The sequence below is a fragment of the Hemitrygon akajei genome, chromosome 2 (assembly GCF_048418815.1).
Source record: "Hemitrygon akajei chromosome 2, sHemAka1.3, whole genome shotgun sequence".
In the NCBI taxonomy this organism is placed as follows: Eukaryota; Metazoa; Chordata; class Chondrichthyes; order Myliobatiformes; family Dasyatidae; genus Hemitrygon; species Hemitrygon akajei.
In genome coordinates, this window is record NC_133125.1 from 84,597,340 (window position 1) to 84,621,251 (window position 23,912).

General features: G+C 40.9%; 1 protein-coding gene across 3 annotated transcripts in view; it reads left to right on the forward strand.

The window, feature by feature from the left end:
- Positions 1-23,912, forward strand: part of LOC140714304 (contactin-associated protein-like 5) — a 1,942,527-nt gene that overhangs the window by 1,781,084 nt on the left and 137,531 nt on the right. For all 3 annotated transcript variants that reach the window (XM_073025413.1, XM_073025423.1, XM_073025434.1), the window contains 2 exons: positions 422-555; positions 18,897-18,984. In XM_073025413.1, the coding sequence (XP_072881514.1) occupies positions 422-555; positions 18,897-18,984 (222 nt within the window). The remainder of the gene's footprint in view (positions 1-421; positions 556-18,896; positions 18,985-23,912) is intronic.

Sequence of the window (23,912 nt, forward strand, 5' to 3'; positions counted from 1 at the left end):
TCTTAGGCAATCACCTAAGCTACCAACTTTTTCTTTCGTTCTTTCCTGCTGGTTTTCCTCCATGTTATAATCGAATGTTATAAATATTCAACCTATAAGTAAAATATATAAAAATAACATTTATATATATAAACATTATAACTATTCAATATTATAATCAATTAAGACTTTGCACAAAATTCTAAGAAATATCGGACAAGTTTCAATCATCTCTCCTCATGATTTGACCCTTGGAATCCACCAGTGATCTTGGCAACCCTACAAAGTATAGTCTTCCCTTCACTGTAACATTTCCAAGGTATGGTGTGTAAAACTGTATGGATGAGACAATTCATTGATATGTGTGAGATTACGGAGTGCTGTTAAAAAAATAATCTGGTCAATGTAACAAAAATGTAAGAATGCCTTTGTTTTGTTTCAGGGAGCTTGCAGGTCAGATATAGGCTTGACAATAACAAAGATCCTGACATCTTTAATTTTGATGTTGGAAACCTCGCAGATGGACTTCTCCACAGTGTCAAAATCAACCGAGAAGGACCAAGTGTCTATGTTGAGGTAACGGGATGCAGAATAAAATGATCTACTTAGATGGTTAATAGTTAATGCTGAGATATAAAACTACATAGCTTCAAAAAATAATCGTGCTCTTTTGAGCTCCATCTGTAGGAAATTCAATTTAACAGGGCTTCTGGATAAAACAACTCATTTAAGCAAGCCATTATGTAAAATTATGATTTTATTTCTCATAATTTAGTTAAAGGTAATAAAATATAGATTCTATGATGCATTAATTTTCATTGCTGTCAAATTTCATCAGGTAAAATTTGATCAGCGGTTTATAATTACGAAAAACCAGGCAAAGTTTTGTTAAGAGGGTGATGCAGATTATTGCTTCTGTAATTATGAGGTTTTTCAAATCATGGCATAATGGCTGAACAAACCAACGTGGAATGGATGTATCAATTGCAGGCAACATAGTATATATGTCCAGAGGTTGCTGAAGTGTCAATATTGAGTTGAAAATGAACATAACTTTTAACACTGAAATGCAACAATTTGTTTTGGGAAAAGATAAACTATGATTTCCTCGACAACTCATGGAATTTTGCCATCTCCTCACAGAGAAATGCTGATGTAATGCCACAACATCTTGTATTGCTGTAATGTCGAGGTAGTGCTTCATATTCTAGTGATGCTGCTCAAAATGTGATTTATTGTACATAATTATTTAGAGATACAGCGCAGAATAAGCCCTAACAGCCCTTCAAGCTGTGCTGCCCCAGGACCCCCAACAACCCGATTTAACCCCAGCCTAATCATGGGAAAACTTACAATGACCAATTAACCCACCCAGTACATCTTTGGACTGTGGGAGGAGACCATAGCACTCAGAGAAAAACGATGCATTCTGTGGGGAGGACATGCAAAGATTCCTTACAGAGGATGCTGGAATTGAGCTTCGAACTCCAATGCCCTGAGCTGTTATGGCATCATGCTAACTGCTACACTGCCGTGGCACTCCTGTACTTGGAATGGAAACAACTGATAATTTTGGACATTCATCATAGGAGCACATGTGAGCAGTGGGAGGAGTCACCACATCACAAACTCCGCACCCACCAGTCACTTCACACATCTGTCCTATTTGTCAGAGTCTTCAGTTCTCACGTCTAACTGGGGTGGCACATTTTGTATAGCAGTTAGTGCAATGGGTAGCACCAGCAACCCAGGTTTAATTCCTGTCGCTGATTGTAAAATTTGTTCATTCCCCCTGTACCGCGTTGGTTTCCTCTAGGTGCTCTGGATTCCTCCCACATTCGAAAGATGTATAGTTCATGGATAGTAAGTTGTGTCAATGGTATTTTAGTGCCAGAAGTATGCCAACATTTGTGGACTGCCCCCAGTGCAATTTTGGACTCTGTTGTTCATTGATGCAAACAATGCAGGTTTCGATGTTGATGTGACAAATAAAGCTAATCTTTTAAAATCTCATGTTTAGACCATTAAGTTGTCAATGCAGCTTGTTTGAACTTTTTTATTTTTCTTTCCTGCAGACCTTTTTACTTCCCTCTTTACCTCTTTGCTTTATTTACATATAATTTGTCTCTCGATTGTTCTGGTTCTCTCTGAGGTCTGCTTTTCTGCACTGACCTTAAGTTGTATCAGTTAGGGAGGATGACCATTGGGGTGAAGTTTCCAAACCCTACATTAATTTTTAGTGATGGTATTTTTAGCGGTGGAATAACTTTCAATAAAATTGAGGTATTGCTGTTCAAATGTTGTAGCATTCCATTTGGAGTAATTGAACACTAAAGCACAGTAGAGCTAATAGGACTTGATGTTTCAATCCCTATGATAAGTCAGCACTCTCGATGTTGGCAGTAGGCTTGGAGTGGTGACAAGGAGGGTAGGTACCTCATTGGGGTCATCAGGTGGGCACCCTCCTTCTTTGATGTTTTGTTGATAAGCCCACGATGTCGCCAGAGGGCTGAACGGTGCTACCTGGCATCCCAGATATACCCCCCTCAGTTCCATACCCTCCTGTCTTCATCTTGCAGCCCAGTTGTTGTCTTTCCTTTTAATCCAAATCCAATTACTGCTTTCTTCTGCTGCATTTGATTGCTTGTTGGAGTGAGTAAACTCTCACCCCCATCTGCTTCAACAGGCTGGTCGTAGATGTAGCCACAAATCCCCCGCATCTCACTTCTAAAGGGAAAATCTTGGTCTTCCAGCCATTCTGGGCAGCTTCAGTTGCCATTTCAGAGTATTTGGTCTTTTTGCTCTCATAAGCTTCTTCAACACCATCTTCCCATGGTACTGTCAATTCCACAACATATGCCAGCTTGGCTGTTGTGGACCACAAGACCATGTCTGGCCGGAGTGTTGTAGCCGCAATGTCTGGGGGAAACACAAGCTTTTTTTTCTCAAGTCCATGTCCATTATCCAATCCCGAGCAGCCTGCAGAATGCTTACCTCTTTTGTTGTTATATGGTGCTCTGGAAGTTGGCCTGCTGGTACAAATCGTGTCATGTGGACATTTCTTGCCGATGTTTGTGGGGGAGCATTTGTGGTAATTCGCCTCTGGTCCAAGATTGACGCCAGCTGTCTGAGAACTAGGTTATGCTGCCTAGTGTACCGCCCCTGGCTGAGGCTCGTGGTGCATCCTGTTAAAATGTGCCTTAGTGATCCAGGTGCTTGACAAAGAGAGCAAGTGGGGTCTTCTCCCCACCACTGGTTCAGGTTCTGGGGTGTTGGTAAGAGGTCATAAGTGGCTCTGATGACAAAACTTAGCCGAGAACCCTCCATCTCCCAGATGTCACGCCAACTGAGTTTCCTCTTTTCCAGGCTCTCCCAATTAGTCCATTGGCCCTGCTTGGTCATTGAGATGGCCCTGGTGTGTCACTCTGCCTCCTCCTGTCTTCTCACCTCCTCCACAACAAGCCATCTCTTCTGCACTGATGTTGCCTTGTACCATTGAGGTGCCTTTGGAACAAGCCCAAGCCTGGGTCTCCCAGGTTGGACTTGGCCAATCACATCCCGGAAGTGAAGAGCAGTCTTAGCACTCTGAATGGCTTCAGATGGGGTCCACTTCCTCCCCGTTGCCACACGGGGAGCTGCTGTTCGAATAACAGTATCTTCAGATTCAGTGAGGGTCATGACCAACCTTGCTTTGGTGCGTTTGAATTCTTCCACAAGACTTGCAATTGGTAATTCTAATTTGCCGTTCCTGTACAGTCCAACAGCACTTAAGCATTGTGGAAGTCCAAGCCACTGTTTCACATGTGTGCTGATCACTCTTTTGAGCTTTTCCACCTTGTTGATGGGGATTTCATACACTGTTAAAGGCCACTTTCAATAAAACTGTTTGAGGTATTGCTGTTCAAATGTTGTAGTGTTCCATTTGGAGTCATAGAATTCTAAAGCACAGAAATATGTCCTTCAACCCATCTCAATGCCAAGTACTATTCTGCCGAGTCCTATTGACCTACACCTGGACCATCTTGATCCATGTAACTATCCAAATTTCTCTTAATTGCTTAAGTCAAACCTGCATCCACCACTGGCAGCTCACTCCACAATCTCACCAGCCTCTGACTGAAGAAATTATAATGTTTAGCAACACAAAATTGTATGTAAGTATGCATGAAAAGATCTTTCATTCTTCTTGTGATTTGGGAATCATTATCAAGGCCTCCCCTTGAAAATGAGTACTTTTCTGGGCTGGGTCAGTGAGCAGTGTCAAGGTCTAGAGCAGGGGTGGGCAAACTTTTTGACTTGTGGGCCACAAAGGGTTCTAAAATTTGACAGGGGGCCCGGACCAGGAGCAGATGGACGGAGTGTTTTGGTAATACACCTCATAAGAGAAAATAAAATATCATGGGATATGTAGAAAACATGTGCTTTAATTTCAATTGAAAATGAACAAATGCATTACAACAAAATATCTGTCTTTGAAGTCCCATGGTATTTAGCTATTTACTGAAATGACTTTTAAAACACTGAAAATTAAATGAATAAAATACAGCTTATTTTAATAGTAACAGTTATTATTTTAAAGCACTGAAAATTCTGTTATCCTTCAAGATAATATAATCATCACTCTCCTCCTGACTGTCTTTATTTCAAAAACGGTAGGAGATGCAGGTCTACTTGTCCTGCTCCTTCTTATTCAATTGTCCCCTGTGCCAAAACTCAACAACGACCAGCACAAGGACAGAACAGTGACAGCACGCCAGTATGCGTTATTTGATCTGGAGCGCATTTTTTATTTTGAGAGTGTACGTGCACCTGCGCACTACTCATGTCCATCACTTAACAGAAATGACATGTAACGTGTAAGGCTTATTGAAAAAAATATTTTCAAATGCATTTTTTACATAACACAACGAAGAAACTTATTTTTAATTTCAGTGGGAACAGTGTTGTTGGTCTCCCTTTTTAGCCAGCGCATCAAAGTCTGGATTTAGTTTTGTTGTGGCGATTCTCAGGATGGATCTGAGGTGTTGGTCAGTTAACTTGGATCTGTGGCTGGCTTTGTTGATGTTCATGACGCTGAACACCTGTTCACACAAATAGGTCGAGCCGAACAACGCCAGCATCTTCTGTGCCGTCCTCCGGAGGTTTGGAAACACCTCTTTACCAAGTGAAGCATAAAAGTCATTCAGTTTAAGAGAGTTGAACTTCTCTTTTAAGATGGGGTCAGACTGAAGGTCGATCAGTTCCAGCTGTAGCTCCTCTGGTGCGGTTTCAGGATCTTGTGACAGGGGACAGGCCACCAACTGAAGTGACTTGTCAATTTTTTCAAAATCAGAAAAGCGACGGCAGAATTCTCTGTGCAGCGCATCCAGTGACTCGTTTGTATTTTTTCACATTTGCGCCGGCCTCTTCCAGCGTGGCTAGTGTGGGAAAATGAGTGAATAACTTATTCAAAATTTGCCTGGAGAAAAAAGCCAGCTTGGATTTAAAGGCTTTCATGTTTGTGTACATGTCATGCACAAACTGATCCTTCCCCTGTAGCTTCACGTTCAGTTCATTCATGTGTGAAAATATATCCACAGCAAACGCAAAGTCACAAAGCCAGCTCTTGTTGCTCAGCTCAGGAAATTCGCCGGCCTTCCTCAGTAACTCCAAAAATGCACCGATCTCCTCTTTGAGCTCCCATACTCGTTGAAACACTTTGCCCAAACTTAACCAGCGGACACGGGAGTGATAAAGTAGGTCCTGGTGATCCGCATCAGTTTCCTCCAGGAACGTGATGAACTGACGGTGCTGAAGTCCCCTTGCACGTATAAAGTTGACAAGTTTTACGACAGGATTCACAACATGATTCAGCTGTAATACCGATTTACATAGAGATTCCTGGTGGATGATGCAGTGAAGGAAAATAACATCCTGATCAGGATTTTCATCTTTCACTTTATTCTGTATTCTCCTCAGCAGGCCGACATTTTTCCCTGTCAAATTAGGAGATCCATCTGTGGTGACGTTGATAAGTTTACTCCAAGGGAGCTTCATATTTCGATGACAGCAGACACCCGGTCATACAAGTCCTCTCCCCGTGTTTTTCCTTTCAGAGACTCCATTGTCAAAAACTCCTCCGTTATTTCAAAAGTATTGTTAATTCCTCGGATAAAAATGAGGAGCTGAACAGTGTCTTTTACATCGTTGCTTTCATCCAGTGCTAATGAATATAACGTGAACGACTCTGCCTTTTTATTTAAGTCGCTGGTTATATCTTCATCTATCAGTTCCACACGGCGAGTCACTGTCCTGCGTGATAAACTGATTTTTTCAAATTTGTCTTTGCTCTCCGGACACAATACACCTGCTGTCTCCACCATACATTCTTTTAAAAACTCGCCTTCAGACAGAGGCTTGCTGGCCTTTGCTAATTTGAATGACAGCATAAAACTCGCCTTGGTACTTGACTCATGAATGGCAGTTTGACGGTGAAAAAAATTTTGTTGAGCCTGTAAATTAGCTGCCAACCTCTGAGCATTAGCTTCCCGTTCTTTCATTGACTGGTTGCTAGCATAGTTGGCATGTTTTGTGGCAAAGTGACGGCTGATATTATATTCTTTAAAAACCGCCACAGTCTTTTGGCATATCAGGCATACAGCAGTTGATCGGTGTTCGGTAAAAAGATATTTAGTTGTCCACTCCTTATTAAACACCCGACATTCTCTATCCACTTTTCTTTTCTTAGCTCCACTCATCTTTACAGAAGGGGTGAGAGGTCAAAGAGTAAAGCGCAAATGTGGAATAATACGCTGCACTTCAACAAAGGTCACTGTATATAGAGTGCGTCATCTATTGGGAAAACGCCAGAACTGCGGGGAAAAAACGTTAACAAGGTTTATTAATATAAATTCATCAAGTTCTTCGGGCCGGATTAAAAAGCTTAACGGGCCGCATATGGCCCCCGGGCCATAGTTTGCCCATGCCTGGTCTAGAGTCACCTATAGGCTGAGAATGGTTAAGGATGGTAGATCTTGTCTGAACTACTGCGTGTGAGTGAATCAGTCAGGTTTTACAATAATCTAATAGCAAGCCATCACTATTACTAAAGGCAACTTTCTAATTCAACAGTTTTTTAACAATTTGAAAGTATTTATTTAGTAGCCACAGAAGGATTGAATTCAATTATCAGTACAATAAAATTTATTTTTTTTATTTTTGAGATACAGCACAGAATCGGCCATGCCACCCAGTAACCCCCGACAATTCCCAATTAACCCTAAGCTAAGTACAGGACAATTTAGAATGACCTACTAACTGGTACATCTGGGGGGGTGGGGAGTCCGGGGAACCCAGGGAAAACCTGCACATTACACAGGGAAGATGTACGGACTGTGAATTCCAACAGTCCGAGTTGTAATAGTGTCGCGCTAACTGCCATGCTACCATAGCACCCACTTTGTCATAGAACAAAAGACTGCGGTTGATGGAATCTGGAGCTAAAGATAAACTGCTGGAAGAATTCGGTGGATCAGAGATCATCAATGTTTTCGTAAAGCCCTTCATCTACTGATCAGATTCCTCCAACCTTATGATATGAGTCACAATATCAATGGTACTGCAAGTCTCCGAAAGGGACAGGAGATTCTTTCACACCACTTCTGTTTTGTTTTCCAGTTTTCAGCTGTCACACATCCGTCTCTGTCTCTCAACTTTTGTGGCCCACCTGGTTCTGACTGCCAATCATTTCTCACCTCAGCTAATTCTACCTTTTAACTACCAGCACCTGTTTTACCCTTCCCCTTACCTCTTTATAATAGCTGTCTTCATTGTACACCCAGCCCTGAATCAAGGTCCTGACCTAAAACTTTGGCCCTCTGCCTCCACAAAGCGAGTCCTGAGTCCTGATGAAAGCTCTTGGCACCAAACATCAACTGCCTATTCCTCGTCATAGATGCTGCCAGACCTGCTGAGTTCCTCCAGCATTTTGAGTGCTGACTGGCTGAGTTCCTCCAGTTTCTTTTTTAGTACAGATTACAATATTTTCAGTCATTACAAAAATAACAGTGTTGAGCTGGTGAACATCTGCTTACACCAGAGGAAAGCAAAATTACTTTAATTTCAACATCTATCCATGCTTATTAGGAAATTCATCCTTGGTTTTTTGGTGAATTTTCATTTGTGATTGCAAATTTTCCCAACAAAAGAACTTCCCCAAATAAAATTTGCAAAAGTGTCATACCTAAAATTCATCTGCAATGTATTTTTCCACCTCATTGGTCTGAAAAATAGCAGTTATGATTTTCAATAACTAAGTGTTGGTAGCCCTATTTCCTCATGAAACTGTGCTGTTGAAATGCAATATTCAAACTGATTTTTTATCTTCATTCTTATTTTCGATTTCTCAAGACTATAAATGCAGCCTTGCACATGCCTTTGAACTGCTTTATCAGGCCAGAGATTCTGCAGGTGCTGAAAATTGACAGCAATACACACAAATGCTTGAGGACTTTAGCAGATCAAGCAGCATCTATCAAAATAAATAAAAGGTTAACATTTCAGTCCAAGACCCTTCTTCAGGACTGGAAAAGAAGGGGGAAGATGCTAGAGTAAAAAGGTTCTGGGAGGGGAATGAGGATAGCTAGAAGTTGATAGGTGAAGCCAGGTGGGTGGGAAAAATGAATGGCTGGAGAAGAAGGAATCTGGTAAGAGAGGAGAGTGGACCATGGGAGAAAGGGAAGAAGGAGGGTCACCAGGGGGAGGTGATAGGCAGGTGAGCAGAAGCAGTATGAGGCCAGAGTGAGGGATAGAAGAAGAGGGAAGATTCCACTCATGGCCCTGTGGACTACTCTTTGGGTCAAGTATTTAATGTAGAGAGTGGACCATGCAGCCAGGGCTAGTGGTGGAAGCAGATATGCTAAAAAGGTTAATAGAATGTTGGTCTTTATTAGAGGTGCAGTTCGGTCTCCTTATTTAAGGAAGGTTACACCTGCATTGGAAGAAGTGCAGAGAAGTCAAATTAAGGCAAGATTCAAGATTGTTTAATGTTATTGCCTGTACACAAGTGTAAAAACAAAGTAATTGTTACTCCAGATTCGATGCAGCATGCAAAAAAACACAAATGATGAAGATCATAATAATAAGGAAACAACACACAATAAATAGCAATACATAAGCTATCTTATATACATACAGTAGATTGATTGTATGTCCATAAAGTGACACTAGTCCATACATAAGTTGACAGGCAGGGAATAATAAAGTTGTGGTGGAGTCAGTGGGTGGAGGTGTTGATCAGCCTCACTGCTTAGGGAAAGTAACTGTTTTTGAGTCTGGTGGTCCTGGCATGGATGCTACGTGGCCTCCTCCCTGATGAGAGTGGGACAAATAGTCCATGAATGTATTGTGTGGGACCCTTCATAATGTTACTGGCCCTTTTCTGGCATCTTTCTGTATATACGTCCTGATAGTGGGGAGGCAGGTATCAGTGATGTGTTAGGCAGTTTTGAAGATGATGTCCAAGAATGAAACCAGTTAAGGGCACTACCAGAGAGGCCAACCCGGCTCTCAGGGTAATGTAGGAGAATGTTGTGGTCTAGGAGAATTAGAACTGAGATCCTGTTGTCATCAGTGCCAAGGCTTCTGTGCTGACAGTAGAGGTACTGGTATGTTTTCTTGGCCCTGGCATCAACATTGTGACACGGCACTGTTTTACTGCTTTTAAAATAGAGTAAAACAATTTGTAGATGCAAGTGCTGCTTTCAGATAGTGGCTTCATTCAAGTTGGAAGAAGAAAAAAAAGCAAGATCATGGTTAAAATTGAGTGATATGGGACTGCTGTGGTTAAGGCGATGTTATTACAGCATGGGCGTCGGAGTTCAGAATTCAGTCCCGGCGTCCTCCGTAAGGAATCTCTACAACCACCCGTGACTGCATGGGCTTTCTCTGGTTTCCTCCCACTGTCAGTAGGATAACTGGTCATTGTAAATTGTCCCATGATTAGGCTAAGGTGACAAATAAAGTTAATCTCCTATCTTTAGTCTTTGGCAGACTTCTTCCAGAATTTTCTGTCATTGTTTCAGATTTTGATAGAGGTATACCAGATGATACGAGGCATGGATCAAAAGAATTTTTCCCGGAGTGGGAATGGCCAATCCAAGGGGACATAATTTTAAGGTGATTTGAGGAAAGTATGGGGGGGGGGATGTCAGAGGTAATTTCTTTACACAGAGTTGTGGGGCATGGAATGCCCTGCCGGTGGTGTTGATAGAGACAGGTGCATAAGGGGCATTTACTGTAAAAAGAATTCTTCGATAGACACATGGATGATAGTAAAATAGAGCGCTATGTAGGAGCAACACACACAAAATGCTGGTGGAATGCAGCAGGCCAGGCAACATCTATAGGAAGAAGTACAGTCGACATTTCAGGCCTGGCCTGCTGCGTTCCACCAGTATTTTGTGTGTGTTGCTTGAATTTCCAGCATTTGTAGATTTCCTCGTGTTTGCACTATGTAGGAGGGAAGGGTAGATTGATCTTAGAGTAATTGTAAGATCAGCACTGCTATCGTCAGCTGAAGCACCTGCACTGTGTTGTAGTGTTCTATGGTCTATTCCATTTCCTGTTGTTTCATTTGCTTTCTATCAGTCAATATGATGTGCTACAAGGTTCCCCTGAACCTTAAAGTGTGAAAATGCTTGCTTCTCCACTTCAGTCTATGAGACAGGGCAGGTCATTGTTAAACACTATACACATGCAAATACCTAAAAAGGATTTTCTTTATCTACATTTTTTTTCATCTATCCTGTCTTTGAGAGACGTTTCTCATCCACCTCAGCTCCTTGCGGAATTGGTTGTGAATTGTTGCTAATAGCCATGCTCTATTTGGTCCAAGTGACTATTGTTCTTTTGTGAATATAGACAGTGAGTGCTGGCAGGTTATTACAAATACAATTGCAACCATTAGCATTGCTTCAATACACATGTCAGAAGTATCAGAAATATCTCTGTACTGGCTTGAGCTCCCTGTAATCTCATGATCAATTATCAGTAATGGACACAAAGTGTTTTCTTTTACATATTTTTCCTGGATGCTCCATTCACTATGACAAAGGAATTAGAAAAAATAATATCACTGTAAAATATTACCAGTTCAACTGTAAAACAGACTGCAAGCTACTGTATTTTTTATTCTATATCTGTACATCTATGACATTTTATTCTTGTTGAATGTGTCTTTTGTTGTATGTCATGCCAACATACCGTAGCCAAATCCTCATGCACGTTAGTGTATTATACAGTATCTATAGATAGTCAGGATGCACAACAGCTCCCCTCATCATCCTTGACACGGGTGCACTCAAGGGTTATGAACTGAGCCCACTGCTGTGCACTCCGCTCACACATGACTGCACTGCCAAGCACCTGAATAATCACATTGTCAGCTTCGCTGATGGCACGGCCGTGGTGGGGCTAATCACCAACAACAGTGAGACGACCTACAGAGAGGAGGTGGAAGTGATCGAGGCCTGGTGCCAGACAAGTAACCTCTTCCTCAATGTCAACAAGGCAAAGCAGATACTTCGACTTCAGGAGAACTTGCACCACTTTACATCAGCGGCACAGCAGTGAAAAGTGGGAGCTGTTTCAAACTCCTGGAAGTGCACATCTCACACGAACTCTCATGGTCCCAGAAACATCCTGCACAGTCGGGAAAGCTCATCAATGCCTCTGCTTCTGCAAAGGCTGAAGAGAGCTGGACTATATACATCAATACCCATGACTTTCTACAGATGTGCAGAAAAGAGCAACCTAACATGCTGCATCACTGCACGGCATGGAAACTGAACTGCCCTGCACTGAGAGGAGACATGATAGAAGTGCTCAAAATCATTAAGGTGGATGCCAGCTGCTACTTGAAAATTAATCCATGTAGGTGGAGACTGGTTTAGGGGAGATTTCAGACTAACATCAGAAAGGATTTCTTCACAAAGCAAGTTGAGGACACATGGAACAAACTACCTGGTTGTGTAGCTGAGAGTAGTATCTTAGAGACTTCCAAATCTAAATTCGATAGTTATTTCAACACACTATGTGAACAGGATTTTGGCAAGCTTTATTGGGCTGAATGGCCTATTCTTGTTAAAAACTTTCTAATGTTCTAATGTTCTGCAGACTGGAAGGCTATACAATGCACAGTCAAATCTACCCAATACAATACTGGCACCAGCTTACCCACCATTAAGGACATATATACAGGAAGGTGCTGAATAAAGGCCAACAATATCATGTAGATTCCGCCCACCCTACTCATGGATTGTTTGGCCCATTCCCATCATTGAGGACGCTATGTAGTATTGATGCCAGGATTACAGGACTCAAAAACTAGTTCCCCAAACAGTAAGGCTGATCAACACCTCCACCCACTAAGCAACCCCTCCACACCCCGAACCATCACTACTTTATCATTTCCTGTCAGAGTCATCTTATGTACAGACACTACTGTACCTAGGCTCTCTTCATGGATATACTATCAAACGATGTATATAAGCTGTCTTATGAATTTATATTTGTTATGTTTTTATTGTATTCTTTATTTTATAATTTTTTGTGCAGCATCAGATTCAAAGTAATAATTATTTTGTTCTTTACATTTGTGTATTGGAAATCACATTAAACAAACTTGAATCTTGTATATGGCACAAAAAGTTGATTCTTGATCATTTACTCTGATGCCACACAGTAGCTTCAAAATAAAGACTCTTGGAAAAATGGTTTTGGTATTGGTTTATTATTTCCCATGTACCAAGATATGGTGGAAATTTTTTCTTGCATAATGTTTATTACAAATTAAATCATTAAACAGTCCCTTGAGCTAGAATAAGTTAAGACAATAACAATTCAGAATAAAGTGTAATAGCTATTGGAAAAAAGTGCAATGCAGGTAAATAATAAAATGCAAGTTCATAACGGGGTAGATTGTAAGCCCAAGAGTCCATCCTATTGTACAAGTGGCCCCTTCTGGGCTCTGATTGTGGTCTAATAAAAGTTGTCCTTGAGCATTGTAATGTGTGCATTCAGACTTTTTTACCGTCCACCCAATGGGAGAGGGGAGAATGTCCCCACCATCACAGTTTATAAATGGCTTATGAAGCAAGGTGGTTAAATCAAAGTTTAAAGTAAATTTATTATCTAATTGCATATATATACAACCCAACGCTTGGTTTTCTTGTGGCATTCACAGTAAATACAAAACATAAAATAGAATCAATGAAAGACCCTCTCCAATAGGACCAATGTGAAATAGGCAATAAACTGTACAAATACAATATAGGGAAAAAGATATAGCAAACAAACAAATAAACAAATGAATTAATGAATAAGTAGTTAGATAAATAAATAAGCAAGCAAGCAATAAATATCAAAATCATGAGATGAAGTGTCCTTGAAATAGAGTCCATTGGTTATTTCAGTAATGGGATGAGTGAAGTTGAATTAAATACAAGCATGATTGAAGGATTCAAATGGTGCTTTAGAATTTGTTTGTATGATTTATTTATGCCAGCTCCTGGACTGTGGCTGTGCTACTGAAGGCTAGAATTTTAATGCCCACTGCCTAATTGTCCTTGAGATGCCTGGAGTGAGACACCTGCTTCAATCAATGCAGCCATTCTGACGTTGCTGTTGGGTAGCAATTTTCTGGACTGATCCTGAGCCACAATTAAGGAACACAATAATACACTTCCAGGTCAGGATGATGCCAAGCAAAAACTGGAATGTGAAAACCATGATTTTGTTTACGCCTGCTGCTCTTGTCCTTGTAGGCTGTTGATGAAATGGCATTTGACGGTGTTTTCAAAGAGCTTCTGGCAGATTACTGCAAAGCATCTTGTAGATGGTACACATAACCTGGTAAATTGGTTTATTATTGTCCCATGTAGATTCTTTTTGTGAATTAAAAGAATTTCAGGATATATACTGTATACATTTCTCTGACATTAAATGTACCTTTGAAACCTTGAAAGTTTTGAAGCCTTTGTATTTAGATACAGCAAAAAACTTTATCTCGAATGATGCCATTCCTAAAGATAATTACATTACATAACTTCATCAAGATAGAACAAGAGTTAACAATATCAGAGTGCCGAATAAAGATGGGGGGACCTCGGCCTTTTGCATAACTTGTTCTTCTTTTTTGGATTTAACCTTCAGAGGCTGGTGGCGTTAGCTACCTCTTCGCATTTGTTAAAACACCACATCATATGCTCTAAATCCCAATTAGGATCTCCATCCCCAGCTTCAGTTTTGTGTTTCCAGTACTGAATTTTCTTTAGATTGAAAGACTCAACATACGGCCAATCACCACAACTCCTCCCATAGAGATCATGAGAAAAGTTACAGAGTACCTGCTATCTCCCATTTCCAACAAAACCTGGGGAACATCGGTGGAACGAATGGGTTGCCTATGAGTTGTTTTGTCTTCTTATACCTTTCGACCTTCATTCGTGCATTTTTATTCATCAGCGCCTTTGTCAGCAGATCAGCAGGCCTCGACTGGAGCGATGATTCGTCCTTTGGCCTTCTACCTTGAATGTTGTCTTCATGATACTTACCATTGTTATTATCCATTTTCCACTGTTAAAATTCTGTTAACAACTATACAATATCTACGAATATCTCACAACTAATATTTACAATCCCTTCTTCCCCCTTTGGTTGTCGCTCTCTTACCTAATAGGTCAAATTCATTCCCCTGGAGCTCTCTATGTCCCTTTGTCTGCTTCCCCTCTTGTTCTCCACTCGAATTCAGGAGTGGTGACCGGCCAATGTGGGACAGCTCCGGTACCCGAGCCCAGTCTCAATGGCTATCCTCTCAAGCTAGTCTCATGGATAGACCCATCCTATCCCAGTCTTGACTGCTATCTTACCAAGCTAGTTTCATAGGTAGATTCACACATGCACACACATACACCCTAGCCCAATCTTGACTGCTAGTTTTGTACAAGTCTGTGAATTGACTTACTGTGGATGATAAACTATTTCATTCCAAAGAACCAAGATGACGAGCTACCCAGATGAAGAACCAGCGCGGGATTTAATACAGTTGGATGTATAAGTTTATTTTCATACAAAGAATCTGAATTTGATTTTCTCCATTAACTGATTATTTTTGCACAGACTTTGATAAGTTACTTTAGAGTTGTGATGTTGGAGAATTGCCGTGAAAGCAGTTAAACTGTTTTTATAGCATTTTTGAATTTAAACATGTATATATACTGCCTGGAACTGAAACTGAAGTTAACTATAATACTTGAGAATAGGAATTATATTTGGTTTTCTAACTAAGCAGGGTTAAGTAAAAAGGAACGTTTGGTCTGTAAACTTTGAAATAGGGAATAACACTAGATCTAATTAGAGAAATTGGAGTATCAAAGGTTATTCTAGTGAATATCACTGATTCTAACTAAAAAGGAATTTGTTTTGGTTTGAGATCTAAGATTGGAACCTAAACAGAATGTTTGAATTTTGAAATGTTCTTGCTCATGTAAATATTTTGTACATATTGATTTTCTTATAAATGAAATTTTATTTCCAGAAGTGTGTGTTTTCTATTCACTGCCTCCTTCTGATACCTGAATTCTTCTGATTGCCTGTTAGTGCCTAGTGCAATTTGATTTTCTCTAAAGGGTGTGACGACAAGTCACACAAAATAAGACTGGTGCTACACAGGTGCTACACTTAGATGGCAAATTAAACATAACAACATTAGTGCAGATAAAAATAAAAATAGTCAGATCTAATACAAAGGTTTTACAGGTCAGCTCAGGAACCTGATGGCAGTGAGGATTGTTTACCCTTGAATTGTAGATCTTGCCTGAGGAGGGGGCATCAAAAGAGAGAGCATGGTCCAAATGCTAGGGATCCACTAAGATGGATACCACCTTCCTGAGACATCACCTCTTGTGAATGTCTCTCATGGTGGGGTAATAATAAACTAATTTAACAATTCCATGTACCTTGGAACTGAAATTAAAATTGGAATTGGTTTATTATTGTGAAATTGTGAAAAACTTTTTTGTATACATGTCCATACAGATTTGATCATTACAGTGTATTGAAGTAAAATAGTAAGAATAGGGACTAAAGTTTAACAGCTGGAGAGAAAGGGCAGTGCAGATGTACAATAAGGTGCAAGATCATAATGAGGTAGATTGTGAGGTCAAGAGACCAAAGAGTCATACTAAGGAATTTTTTATAGTTTTATGAGAGTGGGGACAAAGCTGTCCTTCAGCATAGTGGTACATACATTCAGCTTTTGAATCTTTTGCCCAGTTGAACATGGAGAAGGCAGAATGTCTGGGGTTGGTGGGATCTTTGATCCTGCTGCCGCCTTTACTAATGCTATGCAAAGTATAAACGTAGTCCAAAAAGGGGAGATCTCTTCAGTCTCTTGTATTCCTGTTCATTGGAGTTGCCTTACTAAGCCAGGAAGCAGTCAGAACTGCATGGGTGACTTCAGCTTTGCAAGTAGTTGAAAGACTTCATGGGGGTCAAGTTAAGTGTTATAGTTTATTCCACTCTCAACTTGCCCTATGACCCTCCCAAACTCCTGAACCAGTGTGGATAACTTCCATCACCTCAACACTGAACTGACTCCAAAACCTATAGATTCAATTTCAAGGACTCTACAACTCCTTTTCTCAATATTATTGATTTACTTTTTTATAATTTGCATGATTTGTCTTCTTTTGCTGATTGGTTGTTCGTCAGACTTTGTTATTTAGAATTTTTCATAAATTCTACATTTTCCTGTAAATGCCTGCAAGGAAATAAATCTCAGATGTACATGGTGACATATACATACTTTGATAATAAATTTACTTTGAACTTTGGAACTCTGATAACCTGAGATGCTCCTGTTCTGAGGCCCTCTCTGCTTTCCTCCCCATTTGCTGGGCAACATGAATAGATAATATTGGCACAAGTGTGTTTACACACATTCCATTCAGTGTCCAATCACCACATGCAGGGCTGCATCTGTAACACAGTGTGTTCTGAACCTCCTGGCAGTTACAGGATTAATTGTGGGATGTTTTGCATAATACTACACTGTGTCCAATTTGCACCTGCGCCATTATTATATATTATCATTCATTATAGATGCTCTTTGCTCTCACCACATGCTCCAGGCTGGTTAATTGTTGCTGCTTTATCTTGGCACAAGCAGATAGTTGCTTCTTTGACAGAAACAAATCCGGTTGCAATTGGCCATCCGCGGCACTGAAAGCCTCTTTAGAAACCACAAACAGGCATTGATTTCAGCACTTTGAAGAGATCACTGATTCTGAGACAAGTTAGAGAAAGCCTGCTTACTTTATACTTGATCGGTGCAAGAGAAGTTCATGGTGCCGAAATATTCGCTGGAACAAGTGCCTTCAGAACAGCTGTATGTAGGAAATCAAAATCAATGGAATTTAACTTATAGTACCTTAGATGTGCCAAGCAGCTGTTGGTGCTTCACATTAGGAAAAGATATTGAATCCTGCAGTCTAGTTCACTAGCACAACCAAAGTGTAAACCCAAGTACATCATGGAAAGGGCAGATTTTGTTCATACCATGACACAGTACTGAAAAAGGCCCTTTGGCCCATTGAGTCCATGCTGACCATGAAACATTTATGAATATTTATTTTTTATTCTCCCCACAATCCAATCAACTCTCCCCAGATTCCAACACTCACCAGGAGCAATTTACAGTGGTCACCTGAGTATCAGCATCTTTGAAGATCTATCCTGAGCCCAACATACGGAAGGCATGGCAGCAACTATATTTCACTAGGAGTCTGAGGAAATTTGGTATGTCACCAAGAGCACTCACAAATTTCTACAGATATACCATGAAGAGCATTCTTACTGGTTGCATCACCATCTGGTATGGAGGGGTCACTGCACAGGATTGGAAAAAAACTGCAGCAAGTTGCAAATTCAGCCATGGGCACCAGTCTCCTCAGTTTAAAGGGCATCTTCAAAAGGCAAAGCTTCAAAAAGGTGGCATCCATCGTTAAGCAATTCCATCACCCAGGCCATGCCTCTTCTCATAAGGAGCAGGTACAAGAGCCAGAAGACACACAACCAATATTTCAGGAACAGCATCTTTCCCTCCACCATCAGATTTCTGTACAGACAATGATTTTTTGCTCTTTTTTTTGCACTGCCTATTTGCCTATTAAATATATATAGAGCTGCTGCAAAACACAAATTTCACAACAAATGATAGTAATTTTAAACCTGATTTTGATTCTGATTCCAAGCCGAATGTCTTTTGGATTTGGGAATAAAGCAGAGAATCATAAGTAAGCCTACTCAGTCATGGGGAGAGCTGGAGAGCATGTTAAGTAAGCTCCACACAGCCAACAAGCACAGGCTGGCACTAAAATTAGCAGCATAACAAGTGTAAACAGGATAATAATTCAGGCAGGTCTCCTGCAGATGTAGTGATAAGGGAGACTCATACATCTGCAGGAAGTGCACCCAACTTCAATTCCTGAATGACAATACAGGCACTCATGACTATGCAAGAAGCGGTAAACCTGACAGATGAGTCTTTTACTGAGGTAGTCACACCCAGGTGCAGGCTTCTGATAGATAGGTAACCATCAGAAGTACCCAGTTACACCCATACCACCAATGAACCTGCCCATCCATATGACTTTGGAAAGTGGGAGGAAACCCACATGCCCACAGGGAAAACATAACCTCTCATAGACAGTGGCAGCAACGGGCCCTGGCTCGTTGGCACTGTGTTTGTTTTGTGTTGACCGTTACACTACTGTGCTGCACAGATGTCCAGTATTTTCTGTTACATTTCAGATTTCCAACATCTGCATCTTCTGCTTGTATTAATTGTTTCTTTTTTCTCTCTGTTTAATATTTTGCAGATTGACCATTTACATTCTATGAACTACAAGCTGTCATCAGACACAGCATTTAATGGGCTCAAGTCTCTCGTCCTGGGCAAGATAATAGGTAAAAAAAACATAATGGTGGCTCCTGGAATTGGTTGAGTATAATTTATGCACAGGTGTGAGGGTTCAGTCATTTTCTAGAAACATTATAATTAAATCTGTTCCTGAAATAGATTGTGAGGATAGAGCTGAGACCTGGTACACAATGACTGCAATTTGCCTACAAACTCATGTTTGAAAGGTACCAAAGGAAAGTCAATTGCTGGATTCTATAACTCACCGGGCGTGCAGGGGTCAGTATTAAATAAGTTGTAGCAGGCTAATTTATTCCCAAGTGAGTCTAGTATCGTAAGTATTTGAATTAACTCATTTTTGAGCGTCTTTTTATTTCTTACATTCACAGGGTGATGCAATACCAGTCTTTATTTTCTTTCGCTAACCACCCTCAATAGATAATAGCAGGCCTCCGCATTGAGTTACTGTGCATCATTGTTGAAATGACTCCTAGTTGTTGTTAGGTGAGGAGCCCCAGAATTAAGTGACAATTAGATATTTTTCACCACAGTAGTGTATTTCTGAACATATAGTGAACTCTGGTTAATCAGGGCAGCTGCTTATTTGGAATAGCACTTAAAGAACAAAAACTAATCAAGCAAATACCTGGGATTCTCTTCATTTATTTGGGAGACGATGTTGTTTAACTAGGACAGGAGACTGTTGCTGAACAGTTTCTAACTAGTTTCAATCGTGTGTACTTGTGTGGCCATTAGATGCTATATCATACTTGAACCAGACAGTTTATTTAAAAAAAACATCATTTGCATGTGCTTGTGTTCAAAAAGCAGAGAGTTGTTGATAATAAGCAGTAAGACCATTTGGGACTATTTTGCTCACCGTGGTTTCAAATATTCAGACTTGGAAATGCCAACAACAGCTGGGATTGAAAATCAAAAGATTTCCTTGCTTCAAGTTAGGAACTACAAAGAACTTGAAGGTATCATCTCAAATGCTACAATGAAAGTGAAGATTTGGAAGATGCAATAATAGAAAGCATTGTGTAAAGGCAGTCCATTATCGGCATTAGGTGTCAGTGCAGATTTTGTTCATTTACAGTCAATCAATAGAACATGTTGCAGCATACACTGGATGAATGCTTCTGTCAACAATTATTAGGAACTAATACAGTTACATAGTACAGTAGAAATATTGGTACTGTTCTAATTTGTTCTGTATTTTATTTAAATATATAAATTGTTACTTAGTTAAATGGTAGTTTCTCTTGTTCAAAGGTGCATTTAATGTGAAAGAAATGTATACAATATACATCGTGAAATACCTTTTCTTTGCAATCATCCACGAAAACAGAAGAGTGACCCAAAGAAAGAATGACAGTTAAATGTTAGAACCCCAGACCACCCCCCCCCAGCTCCCCCTCCCACACACAAGCAGCAACAAGGCAACAAACCTCCTCCCCCACCAGCAAAAAAAACAAGCATCGGTGCCCCCCCCCCCCCCCCACTGAGCACTCAAGCGTGTATAAAGACACAGACTTGCAGTACCCCAAAGACTACTCGTTCACCCGGTATCCATGTGTACTTGCTGCCACGTACAACTGTGGAGGCCCGATTATTGCGGGTGTTTAAGGAGGAGATTGATAGGTATCTAATTAGTCAGGGTATCAAGGGATATGGGGAAAAAGCTGGAAATTGGAACTAGATAGGAGAATGGTTTAACTCATGGTGGAGTGGTGGAGCAGACTCAATGGGCCAAATGGCCTACTTCTGTTCCTTTATCTTGTGCTCTATTCGAAATACCACAGGCTCTCTCTCAGTCTCCATTTCACACCTTTTTTTAATACCTTTTTAATTATTTTGGCTAATTGGGGCAGCTGCTTAATTGGGCTAAAATGTACTCATTCCAATGTGTCCCAATTAACTAGAATCCACTGTATCACAGATGAATGGGAACATAGTGGCAGTGGTTTTGTGTATATGTATTGCACTTGCCTTTTCCAGTGAGGAGCATTGCAGTGTTTGTGAGATGCTGTCAAAAGCCTGGGCTACCTACTCTTAAGTTGGCCTTCAGTACCACCATAGTACACTGGCGGTATGGAGTAGGAATTCTTTAGGAGGTGATGAAGCACTAAGCAGGTAAACTGTTGTGTCCTGGAAGATATAGAAATCTTTGAGCATTATCCTACTGTAGATGTTTGGAAGGCAGCACAAAGTAATCAAGTTCAGACCTTTGTCATAGCCACAGTACTTGCACAATCAGACCAAATTTTCTGTGTGGATTTTGAGATGGATTTTAATGATGGAAATATTGTATATGAAGAAAAGGTAGACTCCTGTGTGTTAAAAATAGTAATTGTTTAGCTCTTGTTTGCTCTTCCTCGCTGACAATAAACACAGGCACACCTCAAGGATCCGTACTTTGCCCATTGCTCGACTTTACACACATGACTATGTGCCTAAGCACAGTTCAAACATCTCTATAAATTTGTCAATGATACCATGAAGAATCATGAAGACAGCATGCCAGCAGCTCTACTTTGTTAGAAGTTTCAGGAAATTTGGCATGTCACCAAGGACACTTGCAAATTTCTATAGATGTGTGATGAAGTGCACTCTGACAGGTTGTTTTCTAGCCTGCTTTGAAGCCTCCAATGCACAGGATCAAAATAGGCCACAGAGGGTTACTAACTCAGACAGCTTGATCATGGGTACATCGCTGAGGACTCAGTGTTTCCAGATGGTGGCATCCATCACTAAGAACCCTCTTCATCTTGTTACTACCATCAGGGAGGAAGTACAGGAGCCTGAAGACCCACACTTAATGATTCAAAATAAGTTTTATCTCCCCAATCAGGTTTCTGAATGGTGCATGAACCCATGAACATTATGTCATTATTCCTTTGTGTTGAGAAGTTTAAATATTTTTATAATTAATAGATTTTTAGAAACATAGAAAGCCTACAGCACAATACAGGCCCTTTGGCCCACAAAGTTGTGCTGAATACGTCTCTACCTTAGAAATTACTAGGCTTAGCTATAACCCTCCATTTTACTAAGCTCCATGTACCTATCTAAAAGCCTCTTAAAAAATCCTATCGTATCTGCCTCCACCACCGTTGCCGGCAGCCCATTCCACGCCCTGACCACTCTCTGAGTAAAAGACTTACCCCGACATCTCCTCTGTACCTACTCCCCAGCACCTTAAACCTGTGTCCTCTAGTGGCAACCATTTCAGCCCTGGGAAAAAGCCTATGACTATCCACATGATCAGTGCCTCTCATCATCTTGTACACAGCTATCAGGTCACCTCTCATCCTCCTTTGCTCCAAGGAGAAAAGGCCGAGTTCACTCAACCTACTCTCGTAGGGCATGCTCCCCAATCCAGGGAACAGCCTTGTAAATCTCCTCTGCACCCTTTCCATGGCATCCTTCCTGTAGTGAAACGACTAGAATTCAGCACACTACTCCAAGTGGGGTCTGACCAGGGTCCTCTAGAGGTGCAACATTACCTCTCGGCTCCTAAACTCAATTCCACAATTGATGAAGGCCAATACACCATATGCCTTCTTAACCACAGTGTCAACCTGCGCAGCTGCTTTGAGCATCCTATGGACTCGGACCCCAAGATCCCTCTGATCCTCCACACTGCCAACAGTCTTACCATTAATACTATATTCTGCCATCATATTTGACCTACCAAAATGAACCACTTCACACTTATCTGGGTTGAACTCCATCTGCCACTTCTCTGCCCAGTTTTGCATCCTATCAATGTCCCTCTGTAACCTCTGATAGCCCTCCACACTATCCACAGCACCTCCAACCTTTGCGTCATCAGCAAACTTATTAACCCATCCCTCCACTTCCTTATCAAGGTCTTTTCTAAAAATCATGAAGAGTAAGGGTCCCAGAACAGATCCCTGAGGCATCCCACTGGTGACCAACCTCCATGCAGAATATGACCTGTCTACAACCACTCTTTGCCTTCTGTGAGCAAGCCAGTTCTGGATCCACAAAGCAATGTCACCTTGGATCCCATGCCTCCTTACTTTCTCAATAAGCCTTATCAAATGCCTTGCTGAAATCCATATACACTACATCTACTGCTCTTCCTTCATCAATGTGTTTAGTCACATCCTCAAAAAATTCAATCAGGCTCGTAAGGCACAACTTGCCCTTTACAAAGCCATGTTGACTACTCCTAATCATATTATGCCTCTCCAAATGTTCATAAATCCTGCCTCAGGATATTCTCTATCAACTTACCAACCACTGAAGTAAGACTCACTGGTCTATAATTTCCTGGGCTATCTCTACTCCCTTTCTTGAATAAAGGAACAACATCCACAACCCTCCCCAATCCTCCAGAACCTCTCCCATCCCCATTGATGATGCAAAGATCATCGCCAGAGACTCATCAATCTCCTCCCTCACCTCCCACAGAAGCCCAGGGCACATTTCGTCTGGTTCCGGCGACTTATCCAATATGATGCTTTCCAAAAGTTCCAGCAGATTCTTTATCTTAATATCTACATGTTCAAGCTTTTCAGTCTGCTGCAAGTCATCACTATTATCACCAAGGTCCTTTTCCATAGTGAAGTAAAGTATTCATTAAATATCTCTGCTATTTCCTCCGGTTCCATACACACTTGTCACATTTCATAGGTCCTATACTTTCATGTCTTATCCTCTTGCTCTTCACATACTTGTAGAATGCCTTGGGGTTTTCCTTAATCCTGCCCGCCAAGGCCTTCTCATGGCCTCTTCTGGCTCTCCTAATTTCCTTCTTAAGCTCCTTCCTAGTAGCCTTGTAATCTTCTAGATCTCTAACATTACCTAGCTCTCTGAACCTTTGCTAAACTTTTCTTTTCTTCTTGACTAGATTTATTACAGCCTTTGTACACCACGGTTCCTGTACCCTACCATAACTTCCCTGTCTCATTGGAACGTACCTACACAGAACTTTACACAAGTA